The following is a 26,547-nucleotide window of genomic DNA, read 5'->3' as shown; positions in this document are numbered from 1 at the left end:
CTTTAATAAATCCCTAGATATTATTTGTTCTCTTTAATATGACGGGCAACCATCTTACAACGGCTCAAAACACTTCAATAAGGAAAAACGTGCTGCATTTTCAAAAGCGATGCAAATAAAAAGACACATAAGTGCCAAAACACATGCAAATGAAGAAACATCTTCACCAACACATGCACAACATTAAGAAAGCATTCACCAACTTAACAAACATGCGCATTAACTTAGCGCTGCAACCAACAAAATGCTGCAAGAAGCTCAAAACAAAACAGAAACAGAGACACTAAAAAGTGACGCTCATACAGTAGCTGGGACCGGAGCGTTTTTTGATATTTGGCGATTATGAAGTTAGCCAACTGTGACCGTTGTTGGAAAATAACCTTAAATGTACATTTTATCAGCAAATTTTAACAATGTGATCGGATTAGCCCTTCCGATATTATTGCAGATCTGCAACTAGCTAGCTAATGTAGCTAATCTAGTCATTTCAAATGATATTATGACAAAACACCTGAGATTATGAAACAGACTAACTCCACCATCAGTGACAGTTGACCAACTTTATAATCCCCGAAGGTCAACAAGTGCTCTGGTCCCAGCTGTGTGCGTCACTTTTTAGTGTCCCCGTTTCCGTAATTCTTTTAGCTTCTTGCATGTTTCTGTAACTGGAGCGTGTTTTTGGCCATTGTAACGTGTTTGCCCTTGTCAGCCACCATACTTTACAATAACTATAGTTTGAGTCAGATTGTAGTATTGTAACGGAAATACATCTATTGCTTTAAATTAAAAAGATTGCATCATGGATAGATTTATATCCTCATAACACAATCATTGGGTATATTTTAGTCCTCCAGTTTACCTCCTAGTAGTTGTTCTGTATTGCTGTTATTGGTAAGCACAGATAGCATCAGTACAATCAGGGTGAGAAACGTTAAGCCACGGAGTCGGTGTGATACAGATTGCATTTTGTACGGTCTGTACAGAACATGTCTTTCCGAATAGGTGACTATATACTGAATAGCATCCATATTATCTCATAAGCAGCAGACAGGACCTTAAATCTGAAACGTACTGTAACGGGGTTCCTGGCTGTGGCTGAGACCGAGTCTGGTGTCTCGTTTAGCAAACTGACGACAAGTGAGACTATTGCTTAAACTCCTGTACATTGAACACGCTATATATCACAGAGTTTGCTAAACTCGGGGGGCCAGACATGAAGACACGAGCAGATGCACCCAGCAGACAGATCTGGTTTAGCCATTTCCTTCATGGGTACCCGGAGAGAGCCGTTTTGTAGCTCGCTGTGTGTGTGTGTGTTTGTGTGTGTGTGTTTGAGTGAGGAAAGCGCGGGGGCAGCTGATTGGCGGACAGGTCAGTGTTTACAGAGCAGTGGCATTTCTCTAATTGGCACTTGTTACAGCGAGAATGAGTCGGTTCATTATTGTCCGTGCTTGACGTGATCCATCATAGCATCGACACCCCTCCACTAATGTGACAGTTTGCTCTCAAGTCGTTTTAAAGGTGAAATTCCCCCTCTAATGGCATTATTCATAGATTTCTAATATCTTATTTCAGTGTTGAAACAAGTGGTTGAATAAACATTTTTTTCTTTTAAAAACATGTGCTTTATGATGGTCATATATTTCTCTGAGAATGTGGTGTGTTTTTCATAGTAGAAACCTGTTAAATCAATTGCCTCAGTTTCAAGACCCTCTAGCTTTGCCTCATATTGTAGTGTTTCTTGATATGATCTTGTAATCCCATCCAACTATTATGATAGAACTGAATTTCCAATTTTTTATTGAACATTTTGTATTTGTAATAATAGAAATGTTTGAGAAAATGTTCTAGGGATCGACATGAAGAGTTGGTAGTTGAGACAAAAGTCTAAAATGAGCATCTTGATTACAATCAAGACTCTTAATATGAGTGACCAAGGGTGTAATGAAGTAAAAATGAAATAGCAGACAGTCTTTCAGCCACAAATTGTCCTTATTTTGTTTCAATAAGTATGGAAATCAACAGCAGAAAAAGAGTGTTTTGTTATGTTTCTTCCATGGGGTGTGATGTGTTATCAGTTCTGTGATATTACTTTCTTTTCTTTGATTAAAATACTTATGCAAAAACAGGCTGCGTGCTGTGAATTGTGTGGAAATAAGACACGGCATGAATCGACAACATAGCCAGTGGCTTAACAAGCAGGAATGGGTTCAAATGAAATGAGATTTGGTCAAATTAATTGAGGGGAGGACACAAAACATCACAGAGTAGAAAGACTTGCCATCCTCTAATAAACTGAATGGCATTTCCATGTTTGTTTGAGACGAGAAGAAAGACTCAAATTAATAAATAATAGTTCAAAGGCTAGCTTGAAATTGTGTGATGTTAAGGGTGTAATAAATCCACCGTGAATGAAGAGTCTGCAGGCTATACTGAAAGACTTTTTCCATATAGCGTGTTTCAATTTACTGCTGCTTCTCTTTATCGTAGCCTTTGAGAACACGACACCCCCTCCCCCGCCGTCACACCAGGAGCTTCCTCTTCATGGTCAGTCTGTAAATGATTTGGTAGCCGTCGTCCCAGCCGTAGAGCTGCTTCTCCTCGGGGTTGTATTTCAAACTGGCGTGGGCTCCGTATCTCCTGGGGAAGTATATAAGGGGAGCCTCCTCGCTGACCACCATGTCGTTGACGTCAAACAGGCACTGGATTCTCGACCGGCTCGCCACACGAGTGTTGTAAACGACGTAGACGGTCCCACAGACGACAAACGCCGCCTCTGCGTTCTCCCGTGGGCACCGGGTGTCCCAGATCTGTTCTATGTCGAGCGTGGTGGGGTCCATCTTCGCGAGGTTGATGTTAGGTTCACTGTCACTCATGGCGTACAGAAGCCAGAGGCCTTCGTCGTCTGCTGCGAGGTCCGCTACGATCTCAGGGTTGAGGCTGTAAACACTAGCTTGGCTCTCGAAGGGGAACATGGCGATATCTGTCACCGAGCCGCTCATCAGGTCATATTTGACCACCTGAACGTCCATATCCTCCTCCTGCTCTACGTAGTACAGATATCCGTTATATACAGCGCTGCCAGGGCTGGTCCAATCAGAGGGAAGACGTATCTGTCGGCTGCCGATGGCGTCAGGGGAGCGGGAGAAATCTCGAACAGAGTCGAACTGATGGATGGTGTCTCCCGATGTCCCGTTGAAGACGTAGACTTTGGACGACCTTGGGTCTCTGGTCCACATGCCCTTGGGACTGCCCACTCTCTTTAGGATCTTCACTGATCTGATGCCAGAGATGATCTCCACACAGTCTGCCGTGGGAGGAAACACAAAGAGAGGGGTCATGTTTCTGTACTGTGGTTCGCCTGCCAAGCTTTCCTTGTTAAACAATATCCCCTAATGATACTTTACAATAGTTAACCCAATAGTCAGAAAAAGGACAGAAAGCCCATTTGTCCAAAAGTCCATTATCTGGAAAACAAATGGCCATTAAACTGAAGGATCATTGTCAAAAAACACACTCTTTCTGCAACAAACTGAAGCGTATATCGCTAATTATTTTTGTCCCACTCTAATCTGCATTTTGATTGGCTTACCCTGATATTCTTACCTTCACCATAACCAATCTAACTCCTTATCCTTAAACCTAACCAATGCAATCAACAGGTACTAACCAAAAAAGCAAAGTAGGGCGTGTTAACCCTACGCCGTAGTCGAAATGTAGCCTTGATTCTGAATAATAGTCAGCCATGTATTTTCTTTGTTTGTTTGTACGAGAGAGAGTGGGTATTTTCAGAGCATTTGTTTTGAAATAACAGGCTTTTGGAGAAATAGGTGATATGGGACATAATTCCCACTGTTGGGCCGTGCATTATACACTTGACTCTCCTTGATTAATAACAATCCCATGTGGTATGGTTTGAGAAATTATGTTTCATCCGTCCTTTTGGCATCAATGTGCTGCAATACCCATGAGCCTTCCCTGCCAAGGCCAATTTATAATGTTTTTTGTTGCTGCAGAAAATTAATTCATAGGAACAAACAAACAGTAGCTAAATTCATCTGAAATTCCCAAAAGCCCAACATTGCAACAGCTAAAAACCAATATGGCACCAACACGATGGTGAGAGTCGACAAACCAATCGGGGACGCCACAGTGACTATGTCAACTTCTTATATACAGTCTTTAACCTGTTAAGCCCCAAAGCCCCCCTCGGCGATACAGGGTACTTATTATATGTTATAGTTTGGATTCCTAAAGCTTTTAGTCTACTAACCCATCATCCAAGGGTGGTTTTCACTATAAGTAATGTTTTTTCTTTAGGCGGAGGTAAGAATTTACCTTTTTTTACTATGTTCCATCTGAATTTACTCTGACTGAGAAAAATCTATATTGATTCTGACACTTCTACATCCAACTCACAGATGTAACCTTGCTTTGATAAAAGAAATTATTCATATAACCCTTTTAGAAGTGAAGTTGTAGTCATTTGTTTTGGGCATGTCATTTTCGAGCCTGAAACCTGAAAAACAGGCTCGGGGCTTAACAGGTTAATAATAGATGGTGTTTATACATTCATGACTATTTTTATATTATAGAAACATTACAGGCTTTAAAGCTTCTTAAGAGGAAATAACTTTAGACAGCACCAGATGCTGCTCCTCAGATTACACGTCTATCTACAATGAAAACTACACAATCCTAATTAAAAATGTTTCACAGGTGTGACATTAACGTGATTATAATAATTTAATTCAGATTTTTTTTAATTGTATTTCCCAGCTGGCACAATTAGTTCCATTACAGGGTATATGCAGGAATCCTGAAGTAAGACCTTTTACGACCTTTTTTAAGACCCTTTCCATACATTTTAAGACCTCATCGCCACTTTGAGTTCTAACCGGTTACATTGGCGACACACTTTACCTCACATTGACTATATTCAGTATTGATTGTCCTTCCTCCTTATCTTCCAACCAGTTGGACGCAGACTTGCATTTCCCCATAACGATGTTGTTTAACAAACGGGGTAAACGGACCTTCGCGCGCTATCAAGCAGTGAGCGTGCGATGTCCTGTTCAGATGACGTCAAATCCAACGGGATGCCATAAATAAACTACACAGAATCACACTACACACCTACGCAATGATTACATTCAGGCAGACTGTAGAATACAACCTCTTTGGACAATTTATATACTTATTGAAAACAAGCTACAAAATGATATACCTTGGAAAATACAGTTTCATACTTTTTAATACTTTTTAATAGCTAAATTGATTTATCAACTTTCAATACTTTTTAAGACCCCGCGGACACCCTGCATTAGCAGTTTTCCGCCAAGTGCCACATCTCCGCTGAAATGTGTATTTGTGCAACGTAACATTTAGAAAACATCAAACAGCCTGCAGCAGTCAATATCCGGCTCTCCAAATTAAGACAAATCCGAAGCAGTCAGGGGGAAATTTGACAAATAATGAGAGGAAACATGAGTGAAGCACACATGAAGATGTTCTCGAGAGGATGCCCCCCATTATGTGTCCTGGAGCTAAATTAGCATTGTGCTCACAAATCTAAAATGGGTTCCTACAATGCGGTGAGGTTCATTTTGGGTCACTTTTACAATGGCTCACTGTGTGCAGAGCGAACATGAGCTCGGAGAGTCGAGCAGCTGACCTCGGGGCAGCTTCCTGTCTGCGGAGATTTTGCACAGAGAAACTCATACAGCAGCCATTTCTCTGCATCATCCACTTTGTATTTAAACATCTAGATGAGAGAAAGCTCTTTTAATAAGTAGGGCATGATCGGCATTATAATTGAGGGCAGAGCATGTTAATAATAAATAATTCTTGAATTGATGTGTAATCGATTGTCTTAGTAAGGCAGCGTGACTAATAAAGAAATCAATATTTGTTCTCACTTGAGTGTTTTAATGGTACCAAAGAAATCTTATGAACCTTCCTCAGGGATTTAGCTTTTGGATCCATTTGAAAAATATGGATCTTTTGCTTAATGTGCCCATTCAGTGTACTCTTCAGATATAAAGTCTGATGTGTTTCATCGATTTAAAAGTGGGGTTCCACAATTTCACAAAAGGGGTTTTAAGTCCCTGTATTATTCTGAGTAAATGAGTCATTGCAGCAGTTATATCTCAGCACTGTTCATGGCAGCACGCCTCGGGTTCAGGAGATTATGAAGACGAATGCTGTGCCCGAAACAGCGCAAGGCAGGGGAGTAGCTCTGCAGAAATAAATGAGTTGCATCAAGCCATATGTCTGCTGGAAAACATGACTCCAAGCCCTCCGTTAAATGACTTGTAACAGCACTGTGTTTGTTTCTCGTTTTCCAGAGGCTTTTCCAAGACACTTTCTCTGCACAAGGGGTGGTTTTGATCATGGTGTGATGTGCAATGCTAAAATTAAGCATAGAACAAACAACCTGTGTATATTCCTTAAGGTTCTAACTGTGCCGGGGCTCCGTCATGAATGAAAATGAAACATCAAACGCAGCCGCCCTGCAGAGAACGCTTGTCTGAAGTGAGCATGTACTTCCCTGCCGCTCACCAGAGACTCTGGACTGCAGCTCCTCCCAGTCTTCCCCCTCCTCCTCTCTACTCTCCTGCAGCCCCCAGGCTTCCTGCTCCACCACCTTGTCTGCTTTATTCGCACAGGCCCGAGGGGAAGTCTGGGTTTCTACGAAGTCCATCTCTCGTTCCACCCGGTCTACTCGGACTCCAGCTCCTGTCAGATCCTCCAAAATGGTGCCGTGATCGTTCCTCAGCCCATCCATGGCTTCAGCGGTTAGCTTTTTAAAATCCAGCAGCTCTGTGTGGTAACGGCGGGACTGGTCATGCCATAACTGCATATGATCCTATTCAGACATAGGCAGAAGAAACAAGCGTTAGAATAAATGTAGGTTTTTATTTGGTCCTTTTTATAACCCAACAATTGACCAACAACAAAACAAAAAGCTTACGGGATGCTAACTCTGTGAGGTTGTTCGGTAGTGCTTTGATCTAAATGCTAATGTCAGCATGCTAACATAGTCACAATAACAATGCTAACATGGTGAGGTTAAACAGGTTTTGGGTACCATGTTCACTATCTTTGATTAGCGTGCTAGCATGCTAACATTTGCAATTTAACGCTTAACACAAAGTACAGCTGAAGTTGATTAGTATATGTCAAAGGTTTTGCAAGTATTTGGTTATTATTCAAAGGATGAAACCAAATAGGGCGAACAATTTAAACATCATAATTCCACGATATGTAAAGTCCGGAGAACACTTAAGTTATTTCAAGTCCTCATGAGTCCATTCTTAAGTGTGAGTACATTTCGTTAAGTCTTTATCGAGATAATTCAGTAAACATCATGGTGGTGCTACAGGAAAAGTTAGAGGAACATGTAGCTTAGCTAAGACAGCCCATGTACCAAAGCTAGCAGATATATCCCTTAAAGGTCCCCTATTATACTGTTTTTCATCAATATATTACAGGTCTCAGATATATACAAAACATGTCTCTGAAGTGTTTGGCTCCAAACACCAAACAGATCATTGCAGCATCCCATAATCCCCTCTGTTTCAGCCCTGTTTCAAAAGTGCTGATTCTCTGTCTGTTACTTTAGATGAAAATAAGGAGCCCCTCCCCACGCCCCTCTGAGAGATATTTGGTTAAAAAGAACACAATGGTGCTCTAGGAGGAGATTCAGGTGATAAGGTGGGGGGGGGTTACCTTGGTTGGTGATTGGCTAATGGTTACACAATCCAACAAATCGTCATGACGTCATAAAGTGGCCAAAATCTGATCAGCTCATTTTCAGACAGGTTTTTATATACAGTAAATGGATCAGGACAAAAAGTGAGAGAATCTTTTTTCCTGAAACTTCCAGAAAACTTCCACATGTTGATGTATAAAAGACAGGAAAAAGTGGATTTTGCATAATAGGTCCCCTTTAAGAGTTGGGGGGGGGACCAAATTAAAGCTAAAAGTGGACTCAAATACACCAGGTAGACAATAAAATCACTACATTAGCATTTAGCTCATAGTTAAGCCTCAAAGAGCTGCTATTCCCGCATTTCAAAATACTAATTTAAAATGCTTTTAAAAACGTTTTATACTGCACCTGCATTTACAAGGTTAATAATGTTGTTCATAATTCAAAATGTGACTGGATGCAGGAGGACATTCTAATATGTGTTACATGCTGTATTCCTCATATTGGGATATACTACTTATTTTTCTACAGTAACATACTTAACACTATAGTATGGGTATTGGAACACACAGTCTTTCTGCACACCAGAACGTATCTTGGGAATTACAATGTTCCCATTTCAATCAAAGCAATCTTACATCACCAACACGAATACAGTTTCTCGGTGCAGTGATTGACACGGTCAGAGTGACAGGCGTATCATTCAGAGCGAGATACAATAACTGACGGCTTCTCCACCGTCTCCTCTGCCACAGTTTCATTTTCTGCCTTGCTTACTGTGAGCCTGAGGTCAAATGGAAATGGGAATTCAATAAAAAATAGCTTGATGAATTGCTGTGTTCATATCCATGCAGAAGTTGAAGCAGCATATTGGAATTGAGACTGGAGGAAAGCCACAGGAGGGCGAAGACAGCAGTAGTTAGCTGTAAATACACTTCATTTCACGCAGATTACAGATTCAACTTTGTCATTTTCTTTGGAGCCAGACAGAGGATGAAAATAAGACTCAGACTCTAAAAATATACTCCAAGAGAATACATTAAAACAATTATTTAAATGAGAAATAAACTCAAGTTACTCACAGAGGCAAGCACAAATGTAATACTCAAATGCATTTTATTTCACAAGCCAACAAGAATCTTCCCTTTGCAAACATTGCTGTCTCACAACCTGCTTTTGAAACACAATTCTAGTAATTTGATTCCTTCCCAGCGGCACTTCCTTCGACCTTTGCAGAACACTTCCTTTCTATTAGGATAGTGGGATGTTGCCCAGCATGGCAGCAAAACCTGAGTGTGTACTCATTACTGATGTGTCATTGTGTTAAGATGCTAAAGAAATTGTAACGTTGTTGGACAGAAACTGCATGTTGCATCCACTGATACTGCTTCAGTGGCCCCTGCAGAGTCAATGAACTGTGCAGGGATTGCATTAATTGGGTTTCAAGACATTCAATTTACATAAAAGTGAGAAAGCAAAACGATCCATTTGTATTTCAATTTGATACCTAAGGCATTGCAATGGCCCTTCAATAGTGTTTTATTGTTAGAGTTTATAGATTGTTGTATCTTCACAGCCAACTTGTATATTTTCTATACTTTTTAATGCTGTTTTATTTCTATTTTGAGATGTTTAAAGTTAAGAATTGTTTATTTTTCTACTTTTGTACAATGGCAACGCAAACATTTCCCAATTTGGTATCAATAAAGTACATCTCATCTTATTTTATCACTATTTAACATCTCTGCACATAGCTCATATTTTCATACTTAATATCTCTGTGACTCCCATAGTCAATATTTTTGCAGGACATTCTCATTTTTAAAACATATATACTTGTTTTTGATTTTTTTAATTTCGTTTTTTTATATTTTATTTTGTACATACAGTATAGCATTTCCCTTATCTTCTTTCTGACGTTGGGGGAATACCAAGGGGGAAATCTATGTATGTGAAAACCTACTTGGCAGTCAAGACGATTCATGCGGTCAACTGATGGAAAACAACAGAACATTGATCAATTATCATTTACATTGGAATTGCTTCTTACCTCAATAGCCAACAACCTGTTATCCAGGTAATCCATCAGGCCCTGGTAGTAATACTGAGCTCCGGTTAAAGTCCAGAAAGTGGAAACAAGGAGGAGAAACACCGGCTTCATTGTGAACCGATCAATGGGGACAGATTACTTTCTTTGTCCTTCAATATTTTAGATGCTTCTTCAAGTTGTCCTCCTCCCAGATTCAGAGATTTACACAACCTGCAACCTCTTTGTATACAGAGCAACTACTGTACATGTGCAAAGAGGTGAGGAGGATACAGAGAAAGTGAGAGGCCGCTCTGAGAGTTTCCAATTCTTTGACCGCTCTCACTTTGCTGGAATGTTTTCACAAACTCTCAGGGAGGAGCCTTGTGCCTCTAACCACTCTGTCCATGGGAAAGTGAATGTGCTGCACACAACTCTGTCAGTGTTTGTTGCACATGTTGTACACACTGTCTCAGACATGTGAGACGGGATTAAAGTGCAGACAGAAGACAATTAGAAAGCTCTGTTGAGTTTATATTTCATTTAGTTAATAACGGCAGGCTATTAGTCATCTGGGAAATGGGTAGAACGGAGCAACAGAGCAGATACTGTAAGGAAATTAATACGCCGCCTGTTTTATAAACTGTATAAAAGATGAAGCCACAATGATGTCACCCATTGGTTTGTGGAGTAACGCTTTGAAGCCTGTACTTTGGCATTTCAGCCAACGCCATCTTCGTTTTTTGGAACCAGAAGGCACATGAGAGGATTACACCAAATGATTAACAAAAAATCTTTAGGAGACCAACTTATTACTACCAAATAAGTTTCATGAGCTGAAAACACTTTGTAAGAGTTTTAAATATGAAAAATAAGGAAAGCATCCACACAGAACAATACGCCTAGAAACTCACAAAGCCACTCACTGTTGTTTATCGTCTATTTGTACTCGATGATTTTCAAAGTGAACATCAAGCTGTGTTGAAAAAGACTTGAAACTAAGGATTAAGACCACAAACTCATCAAGGGAATGTTTTCTGAGGTAAAGAATTAAGTTGGAAAATGTATAATGTTCTCATAGTCTTCAACACAATCAGAGTTATCAGTGCAACCAGTGTCACCGCCTGCTGGCCATTTGAAAGAATACCAGTTTAAGCCACTTCCCAATGGCTTAAAGGTCACCTATTATGCTCAATCAACTTTTTCATGTCTTTTATACATAAACGTGTGTCCCCTCTGTGTAAAGAGATTCAGGAAAAATGATTCTCTCTCTTTTTGTCCTGATCCATTTATATAAAAACCTGTCTGAAAATGAGCTGATCAGACTTTAGCTACTTTATGATGTCATAACGATGTGTTGGCTTGTGTAACCATTAGCCAATCACCAACCAAGGTAACCGCCCCCCCCCCCCCCCCCCCCCCCCCCACCTTATCAACTGAATCTCCTCCTAGAGCACCACTAGGCGCTTTCACACCGGAGTACTTTTCCCGTTTAGTTCCGATAGTTCCTGGGATTTTGCGTTCACACCAAAAAGAGAACTTAGTTCATGAGAACTTTCCCCCCCTTTTTAGTGCCTGCTAGAGAGGTGGTACTATCCTGGGGAGAAAAAAGTTCCAATTTCTGATTGGCTGGGCGAATTGCAAACCACCCCCCGTAAAACTCTGAAAAGTTTCGTGAAGCCGCCATTGTATTTGCTGGCATTAGCATTATTAGCATTAGCCCCGCGCACCAACGGAGAGAGAATAACTTATGGCAACACAAAAGAAAACATGGGAGCGGTGGAGTGATGAGGAGGTGTCGGCGTTCTGGCGATTTACTCGGGAGTTCGGGTGGCAGTATACGCCGTGAAGTTGTTTGCGGCCTGCCAGTAAACCCAAAGCAGAAGAAGAAGAAGTGACGTCAGCGGCTTCATTTTGCGAACTTATTCCGGTGTGATAGCGATCTGCTCTTAGTTCCATGGGGGTACTAAGTGCTGGGAACTAAGTACGGCAAAGTACTTGGTGTGAAAGCGGCTATTGAGTTATTTTTAACCAAATATCTCTCAGAGGGGCGTGGGGAGTGGCTCCTTATTTTCATCTAAAGTAACAGACAGAGAATCAGCACTTTTGAAACAGAGCTGAAACAGAGGGGATTATGGGATGCTACAATGATCTGTTTGGTATTTCAAGCCTAACACTTCAGAGACATGTTTTGTATATATCTGAGACCTATAATATATTGATGGAAAAACAGTATAATAGTGGACCTTTAAATGTTCAGACTTGGAGGGAAAAAGACATTTAACACAGACAATCGAGCAGGCAGGAACAGATCAGGGTTTTACCGACGGTTTGTAATAAATAGTAATGAGTCCATCGCACGTATGGGGAGTCGTGAAGTTATGACACGCAAGTCCAACTCCAGGGAACAGTTTGCAGATATTGTAGCAACATTTAAACTTTGACGATCTGGCTGTGAATGGACAAAAATAGGGCAGACATATACTGGGTGTTTCTCAATCGCGAGTACACTTGCTTGGTAGCACATGTCTGCCGAGCATCTTGCTTCAGAAGCGAGTCAAGAATACTTCCTGGCATTCGGAAAACGAAGAGTGGAACAGGCTAGCAAGTGTGCAGGTGTGCGTCATATGAGAGGCCCCGCCTTACATCTTCCGCCACAGATTTGGGGAAATTGGTCCGTGCGCAAAGCATTGTGGGGATTTTAAGACCGCGGAGTCTACTCATGTGCAGCCTCGATATTTCTCCAAACGGAGTACGCCGGGCTCGGTAGATTTCCAAGTATGCTGGAGATTGGAACAGTACTTCGGCGGCACTCGATGACGTAGTATGCTTGAAATAGTGGCTCTGAAGCAGCTTTACTCGCGATTGAGAAACACTCACTGAAGGGCTAACGAGGGGAAGTGGAAACAGTTGAGCTGATTGTTGGGGAGTAAAGAAAAGTCTGAGGACATCTAGTGGACAGGTAAAGAATGAACAGGTGGGGGCAAGTAGGAACAATTATGGATGGAGGAGAGACAGAATGTGCCATTTATGTTTAAAGTATGATATTGCAGTGGAGAAAATGTTAAAAGCAGGTTATAGCTGCAGAGAAAGCTGCAATTTGAAAGAGGTTTACATCACTTTTCGCTCCTGACTTATCATTATATAATAAGCAACTTTGTTATGTTTTATATGGACAACATAAAGAGTCAAGTTTCACAAACCCAAGGTCAAATAGTGCAAGTGTGTGTGCATACAGTAGGTGTGTATAATGTGCTTTCACCCCCATCTAGCTCTCTCTGGTGAGCCTTTTCCGGTGGCTCTGTGTAATTGGCTGCAGGGATCCTCACTAATCGAAAGTCTCTCATTTTCTTCCAGAGCTTCCTGCCCTTTGTTTGGAAGTAAAAAGTCAACAGAGTCAGAGAGCCTTCTTTGTCACTAAAAAGGTCAATACAACACACACACAAAACAAAGATCATCATGATGATAATAGAACAAAACCACAGGGAGTAATAAAAGGCGAAACAAATCCAGAAAAGTCTTTCAACAAAAGTCGTTTTTCAGGTGATAACATCAAGATATGAAATAAAACTTTACCAAACTGCAGGTAAAACATTTGCAGGCTTCACTCTCGGTTGATCTGCTTTACTGGTTTCCAACATATAGCCCCTCTCTCACAGTGACAGCTAGAATTAGTCAATAACGCTTCGTTACAGCCTGGAAGGAGATTGGTTTCTGTGATGTGAGCAAACACGGTGTACTGTAGATTATCCTCGCTGCGTGAGCGTTTGATTACACAGGCATCATCACACTGACTGACCTTTCACACCGGGGCGGTTTAGAGACGTCTGAGTAACTCCATTCATTTCTCCTAGTTAGTCTACTCATTTCTCCTAGTTAGTCTACTCATTTCTCCTAGTTAGCCTACTCATTTCTCCTAGTTAGTCTACTCATTTCTACTAGTTAGCCTACTCATTTCTCCTAGTTAGTCTACTCATTTCTCCTAGTTAGCCTACTCATTTCTCCTAGTTAGTCTACTCATTTCTCCTAGTTAGCCTACTCATTTCTCCTAGTTAGCCTACTCATTTCTCCTAGTTAGTCTACTCATTTCTCCTAGTTAGCCTACTCATTTCTCCTAGTTAGCCTACTCATTTCTCCTAGTTAGCCTACTCATTTCTCCTAGTTAGTCTACTCATTTCTCCTAGTTAGCCTACTCATTTCTCCTAGTTAGTCTACTCATTTCTCCTAGTTAGCCTACTCATTTCTCCTAGTTAGTCTACTCATTTCTCCTAGTTAGCCTACTCATTTCTCCTAGTTAGTCTACTCATTTCTCCTAGTTAGTCTACTCATTTCTCCTAGTTAGCCTACTCATTTCTCCTAGTTAGTCTACTCATTTCTCCTAGTTAGTCTACTCATTTCTCCTAGTTAGCCTACTCATTTCTCCTAGTTAGTCTACTCATTTCTCCTAGTTAGTCTACTCATTTCTCCTAGTTAGTCTACTCATTTCTCCTAGTTAGCCTACTCATTTCTCCTAGTTAGCCTACTCATTTCTCCTAGTTAGTCTACTCATTTCTCCTAGTTAGTCTACTCATTTCTCCTAGTTAGTCTACTCATTTCTCCTAGTTAGCCTACTCATTTCTCCTAGTTAGCCTACTCATTTCTCCTAGTTAGCCTACTCATTTCTCCTAGTTAGCCTACTCATTTCTCCTAGTTAGTCTACTCATTTCTCCTAGTTAGTCTACTCATTTCTCCTAGTTAGTCTACTCATTTCTCCTAGTTAGCCTACTCATTTCTCCTAGTTAGCCTACTCATTTCTCCTAGTTAGTCTACTCATTTCTCCTAGTTAGCCTACTCATTTCTCCTAGTTAGCCTACTCATTTCTCCTAGTTAGCCTACTCATTTCTCCTAGTTAGTCTACTCATTTCTCCTAGTTAGCCTACTCATTTCTCCTAGTTAGTCTACTCATTTCTCCTAGTTAGTCTACTCATTTCTCCTAGTTAGCCTACTCATTTCTCCTAGTTAGCCTACTCATTTCTCCTAGTTAGCCTACTCATTTCTCCTAGTTAGCCTACTCATTTCTCCTAGTTAGCCTACTCATTTCTCCTAGTTAGCCTACTCATTTCTCCTAGTTAGCCTACTCATTTCTCCTAGTTAGTCTACTCATTTCTCCTAGTTAGTCTACTCATTTCTCCTAGTTAGCCTACTCATTTCTCCTAGTTAGTCTACTCATTTCTACTCATTACTAATTTCTCCTCTTTTTCAAGCACATTGGTTACACATAAAAAACAACAGAAAACAAAAGGGACATCATACAACACAATTACAGGGGTACAAATTACAACCTATTCACAATGACAGATATCTAATAACATTTCATCTATCCGAGCTTTAAAATGATGCAGGGGAACCAAAATGCTCAGTTTCAAATACAATTGCATAGTGTACCAAGCTAGAGGAGCTGCACACATAAAAGCTTTTGTACCTAAAACAGTCCTAGCACTTGGCACATGTAATAAAAACACATCCTGGGATCTCAGGCAATAGCTACTTGGCTTGTGAGATCAGAGAGCATATCAGTTGGGAGTTTACCCAACATGGCTTTATAGATAAACATGTACCAATGACTGAGCCTCCGTACAGTTAGTGAAGGCAAACCTGCCCTGGCATACAGGGTACAGTGATGAGTAAGTACTTTACAGTTAGTAACAAATCTCAGCGCACTGTGATAGGCGGCATCTAACTTGATCAGGTAATGGGCAGGTGCATTCATATATATCAGATCACCATAGTCCAGCTCAGGTAAAAAGGTCACAGAGACTTTTCCTGGCCTCAAGTGAGAAACAGGACTTGTTTTTGAAAAAGAAACCTAGCTTCAACCTCAGCTTTTTAAGCAGATTATTGACCTGAAGTTTAAAAGAGAGGCAATCATCAAGCCAGATACCAAGGTATTTATAACAGGAAACCACTTCAAGTACTTTTCCTTGCGCAGTAACAATATCCAAAGTGGTCTCCGGTGTCTTTTTGGCTTTTGAAAATAGCATTACCTTAGTTTTATCAACATTTAAAAGAAGATTAAGCTCAGAGAGCTGCGTCTGAATAATATTAAAAACAGCCTGTAATTTAACAACCGCCTCCTTAATGGAGGGACCTGCACAGTACATCACGGTGTCATCCGCATAAAAATGTAAAGTTGCTTCATCCACATTTTGACCTAAACTGTTGATATCGATGGAGAATAATAGTGGACCTAAAACAGAACCTTGTGGTACACCATTTGTAATGTTTAACCACTCAGAAGACAGCCCATCAAATTGAACACATTGGGACCTTTCTGAGAGGTAGTTCACAAACCACCCCACTGCATGGCTGGATAAGCCAATACTGGCCAGCCTCTGCTTCAGGATATGATGATCGACGGTATCGACGGTAATTTCTCCTAGTTAGTCTACTCATTTCTCCTAGTTAAATACATTTTAACGTTTCCATTCAGTCATTTTTGTGTCTTGGTGGTCATTTTTGTACTTGTGTTGTGTCTCTTTTAGGTAATTTGTATCTTTTGTGGTCAATAGCAGTAGTGTTTCTTTGTGTTCATTTTACATCTCCTTGAGGTAACTGTGCTAAACAAATTAAAAGGGACAAAATGACCAATGACCATGACAAATGGTGACGCTTTTGGTTATCTCCCTGTGTCTTTTGGGGACATTTAGCATCTCTTTAGTGGTTTGGCCTGTCTTTTTGCACCTCTTCGTGGTTGTTTCGCATCAATTTCTATTTGTTTTGTTTATTTTTTTACTTTTAACATCTTATTAAAGTTGTTTAGCTTGTCTTCTTTCCAGTTTTGTAGCTCTTCGTGGGTTGTTTTGTCTTGGTTGTGATTTTTGTTCTTGTTTTGTGTCTTTTTGTGTCTTTTGTGGTCACTAGCAGAAATGTTTCTTTGAGTTAAGTTCACATCTCTTTGAGGTAGTTATGCCAAAAAAATGAAAGAGACACAATGACCACACATGACGATGCTTTAGTGTCTCTTTTTCGTTCTTTTCTGGCGTCTGTTTTTGTCTAATTTTGTGTATTTGTATACAACTTTCCAGTTGATAATACTGTATCTCTTTGTTTGGTTGTTTTGCATCTCCTTGTGTCTTTTATATTGGTTTAGCATCTCTTTTGAGTTGTTATGCTGTGTTTTAATGGGTTTGTATTAATGTGCTTTTAATTGTCCATATGTGCTTTAATACGTGCTGTAATTGTGCTTTAATTGTGCATGTGTTTTTCTGTGCTTGTATTTTTCTTTTCTCAACCTGCCAGGGACTGCATTATGTAAATCAGCCTTTATGACAAAATCTGTTTCCCATTAATTGTTGGGTTTCTTGGGAGTTATTCCTTGCGCACCTTAAGGGGTTTAAAGATGGATATTGTGTATCCTGTACACACTGTAAAGCACCCTGAAACTAATGTGTCATTTGCAGGGTACAAGGAAGTATTCAGACCCCTCACTTGAGTAAAAGTACAAATACCATGCTCTTTAAATACTGTATGTAACTTAAGTAAAAGTACAAAAGTATAAGAATCTAAATATAGAAAAAGTACAAGAATATAAATTACTCGTTCTGCACAATGGTACATTTCAGAACAATATAAAGTAAATATAGTGAAAAAAAGTACGATGTTTGCCTCTGAAATGTAGCAGAGAGAGAAGTATAAAGTAGTTTTTAAATGGAAATACTCAAGTAAAGCACAAATATGTCAAAAAAAGTACTTAAGTACAATACTTGAGTAGATGTTTCCATCATTGGTAATTAGTGATATTGGGCTATATAAATACATTTGGATTGAATTTGCCTTACTCAATGAATAAAGACAGATCAAAGGTAAAGTTATAGCTATGAATCATTTTACAATTCAGTACACAAACCACAGAGTCAGAGTAGTTCATGTCCTCGTGTGTTTCTGTTTCATCATAGTTTGATTACGAGCCTCTGCAGCCGCCTAATGGCCGACGTCTCTAACGACGCTCTTCTTCTCTGATTGTCCGCTGCCCACCATCATCTACCGAGACCTGAACTGAACCCCGACCCAACCCTGAGTCTATTAATACGGCCACAGACGGCAGGCCAGACGGTGAGTGTCGTCATGGTAACAAAGTGCCACACAGCTGCTTTTAGAAATCGAAATGGTGCGACCTGGAGTTTGATCTAATCTGGAACACATTGCCTGTCTGGAGCATTGACAGGCCTACAGCTGTAGAAGTGTGTGTGAGTGTGAGTGTGTGTGTGTGTGTGTGTGTGTGTGTGTGTGTGTGTGTGTGTGTGTGTGTGTGTGTGTGTGTGTGTGATGCCCTAGAGGCTTTTGTTTCAATCATAGTCTCAGATTGATGTGAGTAATTACAGTTTTATTCCTTTTTACTGCTCCATGTTTTTGCTGAATTGATTTGAAGCATGCGTCTCAAACTGCCTGCCAGTCAGTGCAGATTTTGTAATCTATTGTTAATTATGGGTTTAATTGCCCAATTGAGTAGTGTGATGTGATCAAAGGGCAACACATCACTCAGGATCCATTATGCTCTTCTAAACATCGGCATATTGCAGTCTCATAACCTTTGAGCTCGAGGCAATGAAAGGTGTAACTGTAGCTCCGACATTTGTTTAAGGGTGGGACGCATTGATTGGATTTAATCAGGGGAGAGAAGACAGAAATGTCCTGTGGCAAGATCAGAAAACACACGATTGTTCATCAAGTGTCTGCAAAGTTATCCACAAGATGGCAGCATCTCTCTTTTTGTGAAATAGTCAGTAGAGAGTTGTGGCTGAAGTGCTCATATGTGCTCCATAAAGTAAACAATACTGTATAACACGTTTTCTATTTAGAGTCCTATTTAAATAAATAGTTTTTTCACATGTAAAAATACTGGTTTTACCAAAAGAATTCACTTAATACTTGTTTAATCAACTATTCTTTATATACGTATTCATGTGTATCTACTGTAGATGTGCAGCTGGTGAGGTTGAGCTTTGAATATGAGATGGTTCCCAACAGGGTCACAAAATACATCTGATGGCGGTGATGTGATTAATGGGAGAGGAAAGAAGAAAGTTAAACAGTTCTGCTACAAAACTCACCAAATAATAGGATTTGTATTTCTTATCTTTGCTATTTTTTTTGAAATATTGAATACTTTAACCTCTTTGGACCTTCAACAGTTATTTACATTTAAATTAAATAACTGTTTAAATGTTGCGACCTACTAAAAACTCATATACTTAAACATGAGAAGGGACGCCAACTATGTGGTAACAATCCAAGAATATTGGGAACTATTCGTTTCATTTTAAACATTGTTTTACATTTTTGAAACTTATCATAGCAATAGTAATTTAATAAGTAGCCACAGTCAATAAAGCTGTAAAATAAAAGTGTTTTTATGAGGTAAAAAGTACAATATTTCCCTTTTAAAATTGTAATGGAGTCAAGTATGAAGTACGATGAAATGGAAATAGTCAACTATTACCTATAGTAACAATTTTACTTAGGACTTAATTGATATGCAAGTATAATTGAAATGGCTCAAGCACACATTCAAATCTATAGATTACGCCACAAAATGCAAAATCAACATATACATTATTTCATAAGCTTGTGTGCCACTGGTTGGGGAGACACAAGGGGGCAACAAGAGTCCCTAAAAGACCACGGTCAAATTCCCACAACTGTCAAATAAAGGTTGTAGGTAATAGGTATAGCCTCAGTGGGATATCGGCGTGTGGCGCAGTGGGTTGTGCGTATATGTGTTCGGATCAGGGGGTCACAGGTTCAAACCCCACTGCAGTCAGCATGTCGTTGTGTCCCTGAGACACTTCACCCCAAATTGCTCCTGTGGGGATTGTCCACAGTATTGAGTATGTAAGTCGCTTTGGATAAAAGCGTCTAACAAGTGACATGTAATGTAATGTGATGTAATATCACCAATATATGGTGAATTCCTTGGTAGACATCTAATGCTCAAACTCAAATAACACATTTCCAAATAGACGTATTTGAGATTTTTGAGGGGAAAAGTATTAAAAGTGATAAAGTATCAAGCCAATAAAAGAAAGTTAAGTATGTTTTTTGATTTTTTGAAGAAGGCCAGAGAGCATTAGGAGTAAAAAACTACCTCAATAAAAAATAATTGAGTCTCCTTGAAAAAAGAGAGCACTCGTTTAGAGAATCCATTCTCAGAAATGGATTATCTTAAGACGTGTGAAAAAACTGAAGTGATTTGAGACTACCACACAATGTTACATAAGGTTAATAAATGGCCTTATTTCTATAGCATGTATTACCACACACTATAATGAAGTTATGCACAGTTTTGAATAGTTATTGACAACAATTATAACTTGTTTGATGAAGAAATACTTTAGGTTGTTACAACTGTTTTCTAGATTGTTATTCATTACAGCAGCCTTCACCTCCTCACAGGAGGTCCTTATACCTGCCTGTGTGTGTGTGTGTGTGTGTGTGTGTGTGTGTGTGTGTGTGTGTGTGTGTGTGTGTGTGTGTGTGTGTGTGTGTGTGTGTGTGTGTGTGTGTGTGTGTGTGTGTGTGTGTGTGTGTGTGTGTGTGTGTGTGTGTGTGTGTGTGTGTGTGTGTGTGTGTGTGTGAGACAGAGTGCAGAGGATCTCTATAATCTCACGCGCTGCCTTCACACCAGGCGTCAGGAGCGGCCCGTAAAAACCTCCTTTCCCCCTGCAAAGTGAACAAAAAGCCAAACGGGGCGTTAAAGGCAACATTCTTTATTACCCTTTCGTATTGATTGAGAGAAAACTTAGCAGCCCGGTGCCAGGTCGTATAAAAGCGCAGGCCGAATGGGTGAAGCAACGTAAATCCTTTAGTCCCTTGTAAATAGCTTTAATACACCCGAGGCGCCAAATCACTTGACCTGCGTTAGCCCTGCCGTTTGGGGCTTTCTGGCTGAGTGAGCAGAGTGGAGCCAGCCCTTCTCCTCCCATTCTCTGGCTGTCACTCCAGGTAATAGTCAAGGCCTTATTAGAGACACACTTGCTCTGCCTGGCTTCATTGCATCTCCTGTATTTAATCAGCCTCTTAGAGCCAGGTTTGTCTGCCTCCACAGCTCTGTTAACCTATCAGTGGTGGAAGAAGCACTCAGATTGATTAAAAGGTACCATTACTACATTGTAAACAAGTAAAAGTCCTGCTTTCAAACTCCTTCTCAAAGAGGCCGTATTATGCTGAAACGCCTCCATTAGACTCCTTTGTTTACTTCTGTAAAATAGTGACATCACTATGTAACACTTGCACTTCTATTGGCTAGTGCTCCAACACATTGTACCTGATAGGCTAAGGGGCGGGACATCTCTAAGTGGTTGATCAAGCACAACAGAGCCGGCCAGCTAACCAATCAGAGCAGACTGGGCTCTGGTTTCAGACAGAGGGTGAAAAGAGGTGCTGTAGCACAGGCAGTATGAGAAAAATAAAGAGCTTTTTGAACATTAAAGCATGGAGACATGTCACAGTAGAGACACTACATACTGATATGAACATGAAAATGAGCAGAATATGTTTTCTTTAAGTAAAAGTACAAAAGAAAATTGAGCTGTTTAATATTGGCTTCCAAAATGAAGAAGTGTGGAAGTATAAAGCAGCATGATAGGAAAATACTCAGTTAAAGTACCGCGTAATTGTATATATACAGTTTGATAGTTGAGTAAATATACTTAATTTCATCCCATCACTGTAACCTTTGTAGCCCATTTATTCTCTTTACTGCAATCGTTTTCTGAGATAAATCTTTTTTTTTTCCATGCAAGTTTATTCTACTTGAGCTCTGGATCTCTGTTTGATTGTTGGCCACATCATCTTGGAAAGTTAACAGCTTAATGTGACTACAAACCACATTTTTGGAACATCCTCGGCGCATCAGAGTGAGTCATGATACTACCAGGAATTGTGAAATGGTTTGAGGTGTGAGGTGTATCCAAGCCAGATCTCAATGAAGTATGTATTATGTACACACATCAAGTATGCACAGTACACAGGTGTGTCCCGTTTCAATTTGTTTCATACAGGGTCTTCTTGAGAGAATATTCTTTCCAACATGATATCTAAAGTTGGCTGTGCGCTGTAATGAAAACTGTCTCTCAGCTTGAATGCTCTTTTTCTCGCTGCCCTGACAGCCGAAACGCACTTGCTCTAGTTTTTGAGTGCAGTCCTGCCTGAGGGGCTGGGGACAGCTGCTCAGAGGGGTAACAACTCTTCACAAAAGCAGCATTTATCCATGGTGGGCGCTGCAATGGGAGCTTGACCACTGGAAATAAAGACACAGTATGTGAGAGAAAATCCAAGGAAATGCCGTCACAGCTATTTGTCGCGGGACAGGAGCACACAGATGTTAGCCACACCGCTCCCCGTCTAGACGCTGCTCTCTGCAGCAAAATGTTGTGTACACATGCTTCTGAGCATCCACAAACACACTCATATCAAGTGGTTTAACAGATAGGTGCACACTTTTTCAAGTCTGTCTTAAACCAGGACTCGCATGCCTATCCAAAGCAGTTCATCAGAAATCTACAGTCGTCGTTATTTGCAATAAAAGTATACCAAAGTTTTTCTTAAAGGTCCCATGTCATGGCCATTTCTACTGATCATAATTCCATTGTTGAGGTCTACTAGAATAGATTTACATTGTGCAATTTTCCAAACTCACATTGGTTTCTCATACAGCATCTCTGGATAGTATGTGTATTCACTCTCTGTCCTAAACGGCTTGTTGGAGCTCCTGCCCCCCCCTCCCTGTGAGCCCAGTGGCCGTCTGCGAGACAGCGAGACACAGCAAAACCCAGCCCGAAACCAGCCCGAACGCACACACACACCCGCAGCCTGGCTGGGAGTTTGTGTGTGTGCTCACACACCGACTCACAGCCTCGCCGCGTCCCGCCGTCTCAGGGAGGAGAAATCGGTGGAGCTGCAGCTGAGAAAATATTGAGTGTGTGTGTGTGTGAGGAAGTCCATGGATTGGTCCATTTGGACCTAACGGCTCCGCGGACGTAATGTAACGGCTCCACGGATTGGTCCATCTGGGTATGGGCACGTCACTGTACCCTGGAAGAAAACAATGGAAAAAGAGAAATCTCCAACGAGGCGTTCTGGGGCAGCATAGACAGGTCTTTTCTGTGTTAGAGTTTTACTCGCTACAGGGTGTACTTTGAGGGTTTGTGACTTTGCAGACCGTTTACATGCAGAAAAACCTTCATAACACACAAGGGGACGGGTAATAACCAGAAAAGCATGACATGGGACCTTTAAAGCAGCAATTATCTACATTTTGTGGGTTAATCGTAACAATGAACATACAGATAATTATCAACAGAATCTGCACTTCCTTCTCGGCTAACGAAGCTTTATCGTGGGTTTTACAGTAGCTCATAGTTTCGCTATCTGACCCAGAACTTCAAGCTTTTGGTACACTCTCTGCTCTAGTGTCGTTTTCAGCTAAAGCAGGGAAGGAAAAAGCTCTAAAAACCTTCTGTTCACTATCTTCCTAGCACCAAATTGAACTGTGATCACCAGCAGAACAAAAAGAAGCATTTAGAAACTAAAGAGCAACATATTCCGCATAAGGAGTTGGAGGAGACCAAAAACTGAGCAAAAATGTAACTTCTAGCTCACTTTCTATTTGGCTGCAAATATATAAAAATGTTTCTCTGTAACTGCTAAATGGGTAAATAATCACCTATTTGCCAACAATTTGTCCATGGGAACCTAAAAGGTGATATGTCAATGCTGTGTCACAAGCTATATTCGCTAGCTAGCACAAGCGGCAAAAAATCAGTTGCGTTCATTTGTAGCAAAGACAGTATGGTACTCTAACAAAAAGAGAATTTGGTGCTGAAACAGGGGTGACTTTGGAAGATACTCACTTGATTTTCCCAGATTGATGAAGGCTTTTAGAAAATGCTTAAAAAAAACGTTATTTTTGCAAATCATTTGGGTTTTAGATGGCAAATATGAACATGATGACGGATGCACAAATATTGGATCCAGCCTTTAACATATATAAGAGACCCAGTGAGATGTCTTATTTGGATCAGATTTAGAGTTGTACTTAAGTTTGATCTAATGCAACTAAATCACCTGCCATGTGTAAATCAAATTATATTTCTCAACGCGCTCCACCCCCCCGACTCGAGCTCGTCTCCATGACATGTTTCGGCATTGTTCCTCCGGCTGTTGCTGCCTGTGGAGCCGTGTGAGGGAACATAGCAGGAGGCGGGCTCGTGCATACCATTATCTCACAAAGCACTCATTACAGGAGTATCTCACATATCCTCTGTACCAGCAGAACATGTCACCTCACGCTCTCCGCCTCATTCTGAACACTCAAACCCAACACCTCCTTGGCACGGGGCTCCACTCCAACCATGACTCACTTGAGTGAAATGCATCAAACACTACAGTTGCCAAATTATGAAGTGCACAGCAATGTATGCAATATGGGCTTGGTCGCTTTTTCCTGTAAGCATAGGGAGGAGGGGACTTTGCAACCCACCTGCAAGCCCCCTTTTCATCAAAACATGTCATATTTCGCCACCATACATCATGAGTACACATATTTGTATTCAGTGTCAACACCATAGCAGTAAAGGTGAGGTAACAGTCTGCAGACGGGAACATTAAATTACTGTTATAATTGCTGGAGTTCATTATACAGGCTCTTCACAACATGCTTCAACACTGATTAGTGCGTAAACACCTGATCCCAGTAGTTATCTTGGTGAAAATCACCACATTATCTGCCCTTACATTTTGTTGAGTGCATGTAAATTGGGCATACTTCTTTTATAAGGTAATTACATGTTTAGCGGCTCCATGTCTGGATTAGTGAAAGTATGAATGCATCCTACCCTGAGATTTATCCATAATTGCTCGGTAATTACCGTTAGAGAAAAAATAAAAATTCGATACATCAACCCTGACATCCATTGCATCATGTTAAGGTTAGAACCTGTGATCACCAGATAAGAGTACAGTGCTGCGAGATGGAAACAATTTAGCAGTGCCTGGATCTTGGGGAAAATTGAATCAAATGTAGGAAAAGCCATTATGTATTTTGTTTATCGGGCTGTCATCTTTAGGTATGTCCTGAGAGTACCTTATCCGAAAACCGGTGTCACAATCAGAGCATGGCAGCAGACCGCAGCGGGCCGGGGGAGATGGGCCTGTCAGCAGCTGTTTCAGTCCGTCGCACGGTGTGGAAAAGCTCTGTCATGGCCCACCTAATGGTGATTGTTTGGGGCGGTGAGAGCCCAGCGTCTTGTCTGCATGCTGGTATCTGAGGGGTGAGTGGAAAGAGAAGAAGGGGGGGGTGTAAGAGGGGAGATATTTCTCTTAGATTTAAAATGCTCCATGAAATCCTCAGTTTATAAAAGCAGGTTTAGTCTGTGTCATAAGACAAGGGGATGCACATTTGTATGATCATCATTAAAGGGGAACAGGGGTTATTATGTATATGTTAGACAGTGTAAAAAATACTGATACAAGTAAAATATTTTATCATCAAAATGGATGGATGGATGGATGGATGGATAGATGGATAGATGGATGGATGGATGGATGGATGGATGGATGGATGGATGGATGGATGGATGGATGGATGGATGGATGGATGGATGGATGGATGGATGGATGGATGGATGGATGGATGGATGGATGGATGGATGGATAGATAGATAGATAGATCGATGGCTGGCTGGATGGCTGGATGGCTAGCTGGCTGGCTGGATGGATGGATGGCTGGCTGGTGGCTGGCTGGCTGGCTGGCTCGCTGGCTCGCTGGCTGCTGGCTGGCTGGCTGGCTGGCTGGCTGGCTCGCTGGCTGGCTGGCTGGCTGGCTGGCTGGCTGGCTGCTGGCTGCTGGCTGGCGGCTTGGCTCATGGCTCGCTGGCTGGCTGGCTGCTGCTGGCTGGCTGGCTGTCTGGCTCGCTCGCTCGCATAGATAGATGCACAAAAACCTATGTGACACACTACAGGAAAGTAGTGTAATAATTTATAATTAATTAGAAACACTGTAGTTTCAGAAGCACAACCACACCCTAACCATTTACACACAGTCCTAAGATAGCAGGAAAGGTGAGGAAAAAGGAAAAAGTGGGAGATGGGCAGAAAGGGAGGGGGGAAGAAGTGTCGGTAAGAGAGAGAGAGAGAGAGAGAGAGAGAGAGAGAGAGAGGAGGAGAGAGAGAGGAGGAGAGGAGAGGAGATGAGGAGAGAGGAGAAGGAGAGAGAGAGAGAGAGAGAGAGAGAGAGAGAGAGACTCAGACAGACTGTCTGGCTGCAGCAGGATCCCCAGCACTCAGCGTCATATGATTCTGGGGTCAGAGGTTATCCCCACTGATGAATATCGGGCCGAGCCTCGTCTCCCTCACAAAAGAAAGGGAGTTGTTTTCACTCCCTGTGTCTGGAAAGTTGATTTCAGGAATCCATCCTGCCAGCACGAGACTGTAAACCTGTCTCAGGGTAAAAGAGTTACGTCCACAAATATTACTTTCTCTCTTTTATTGGCCTGCCAAAACATATCGAGATGCTCTTTCTCATTCAGATGCAGTCGCGTCGCAGTGGGAGAAAGGAGGAACGTACAGAGACTGTGTATATTTGCTAGTGAAACATACATCCCTGGGATTTTGACAGGATTTGGAAGATTATAGTGTGCAGTCTGTGAACTGTGTGAAAGTACACTGGTGTTTTGTGTTTAATCCTTTTCATACTGAGCGCCTCATCCCACGAGCCATCTCATTATATCCCTGCGTCTTAAGGAGGTAATACACCATGCAGGCAACCGTC

General features: G+C 41.1%; 1 protein-coding gene across 1 annotated transcript; it reads right to left on the bottom strand.

Annotated features, from left to right (window-relative positions):
- Positions 1-960: 960 nt before the first annotated feature.
- olfml3a (olfactomedin-like 3a) lies at positions 961-24,877 on the bottom strand. Its single transcript, XM_034131888.1, has 3 exons — positions 24,862-24,877; positions 6,562-6,868; positions 961-3,307 (listed from the first exon to the last, which is right to left on the bottom strand). Exons 2-3 carry the CDS (start codon positions 6,860-6,862, stop codon positions 2,523-2,525), a joined length of 1,086 nt encoding a protein of 361 aa, XP_033987779.1. The 5' UTR covers positions 6,863-6,868; positions 24,862-24,877; the 3' UTR covers positions 961-2,522.
- Positions 24,878-26,547: the final 1,670 nt, after the last annotated feature.

The sequence above is a fragment of the Trematomus bernacchii genome, unplaced genomic scaffold, assembly GCF_902827165.1.
Source record: "Trematomus bernacchii unplaced genomic scaffold, fTreBer1.1, whole genome shotgun sequence".
Lineage (NCBI taxonomy): Eukaryota > Metazoa > Chordata > Actinopteri > Perciformes > Nototheniidae > Trematomus > Trematomus bernacchii.
This window is presented reverse-complemented; position numbering and strand designations above follow the sequence as displayed.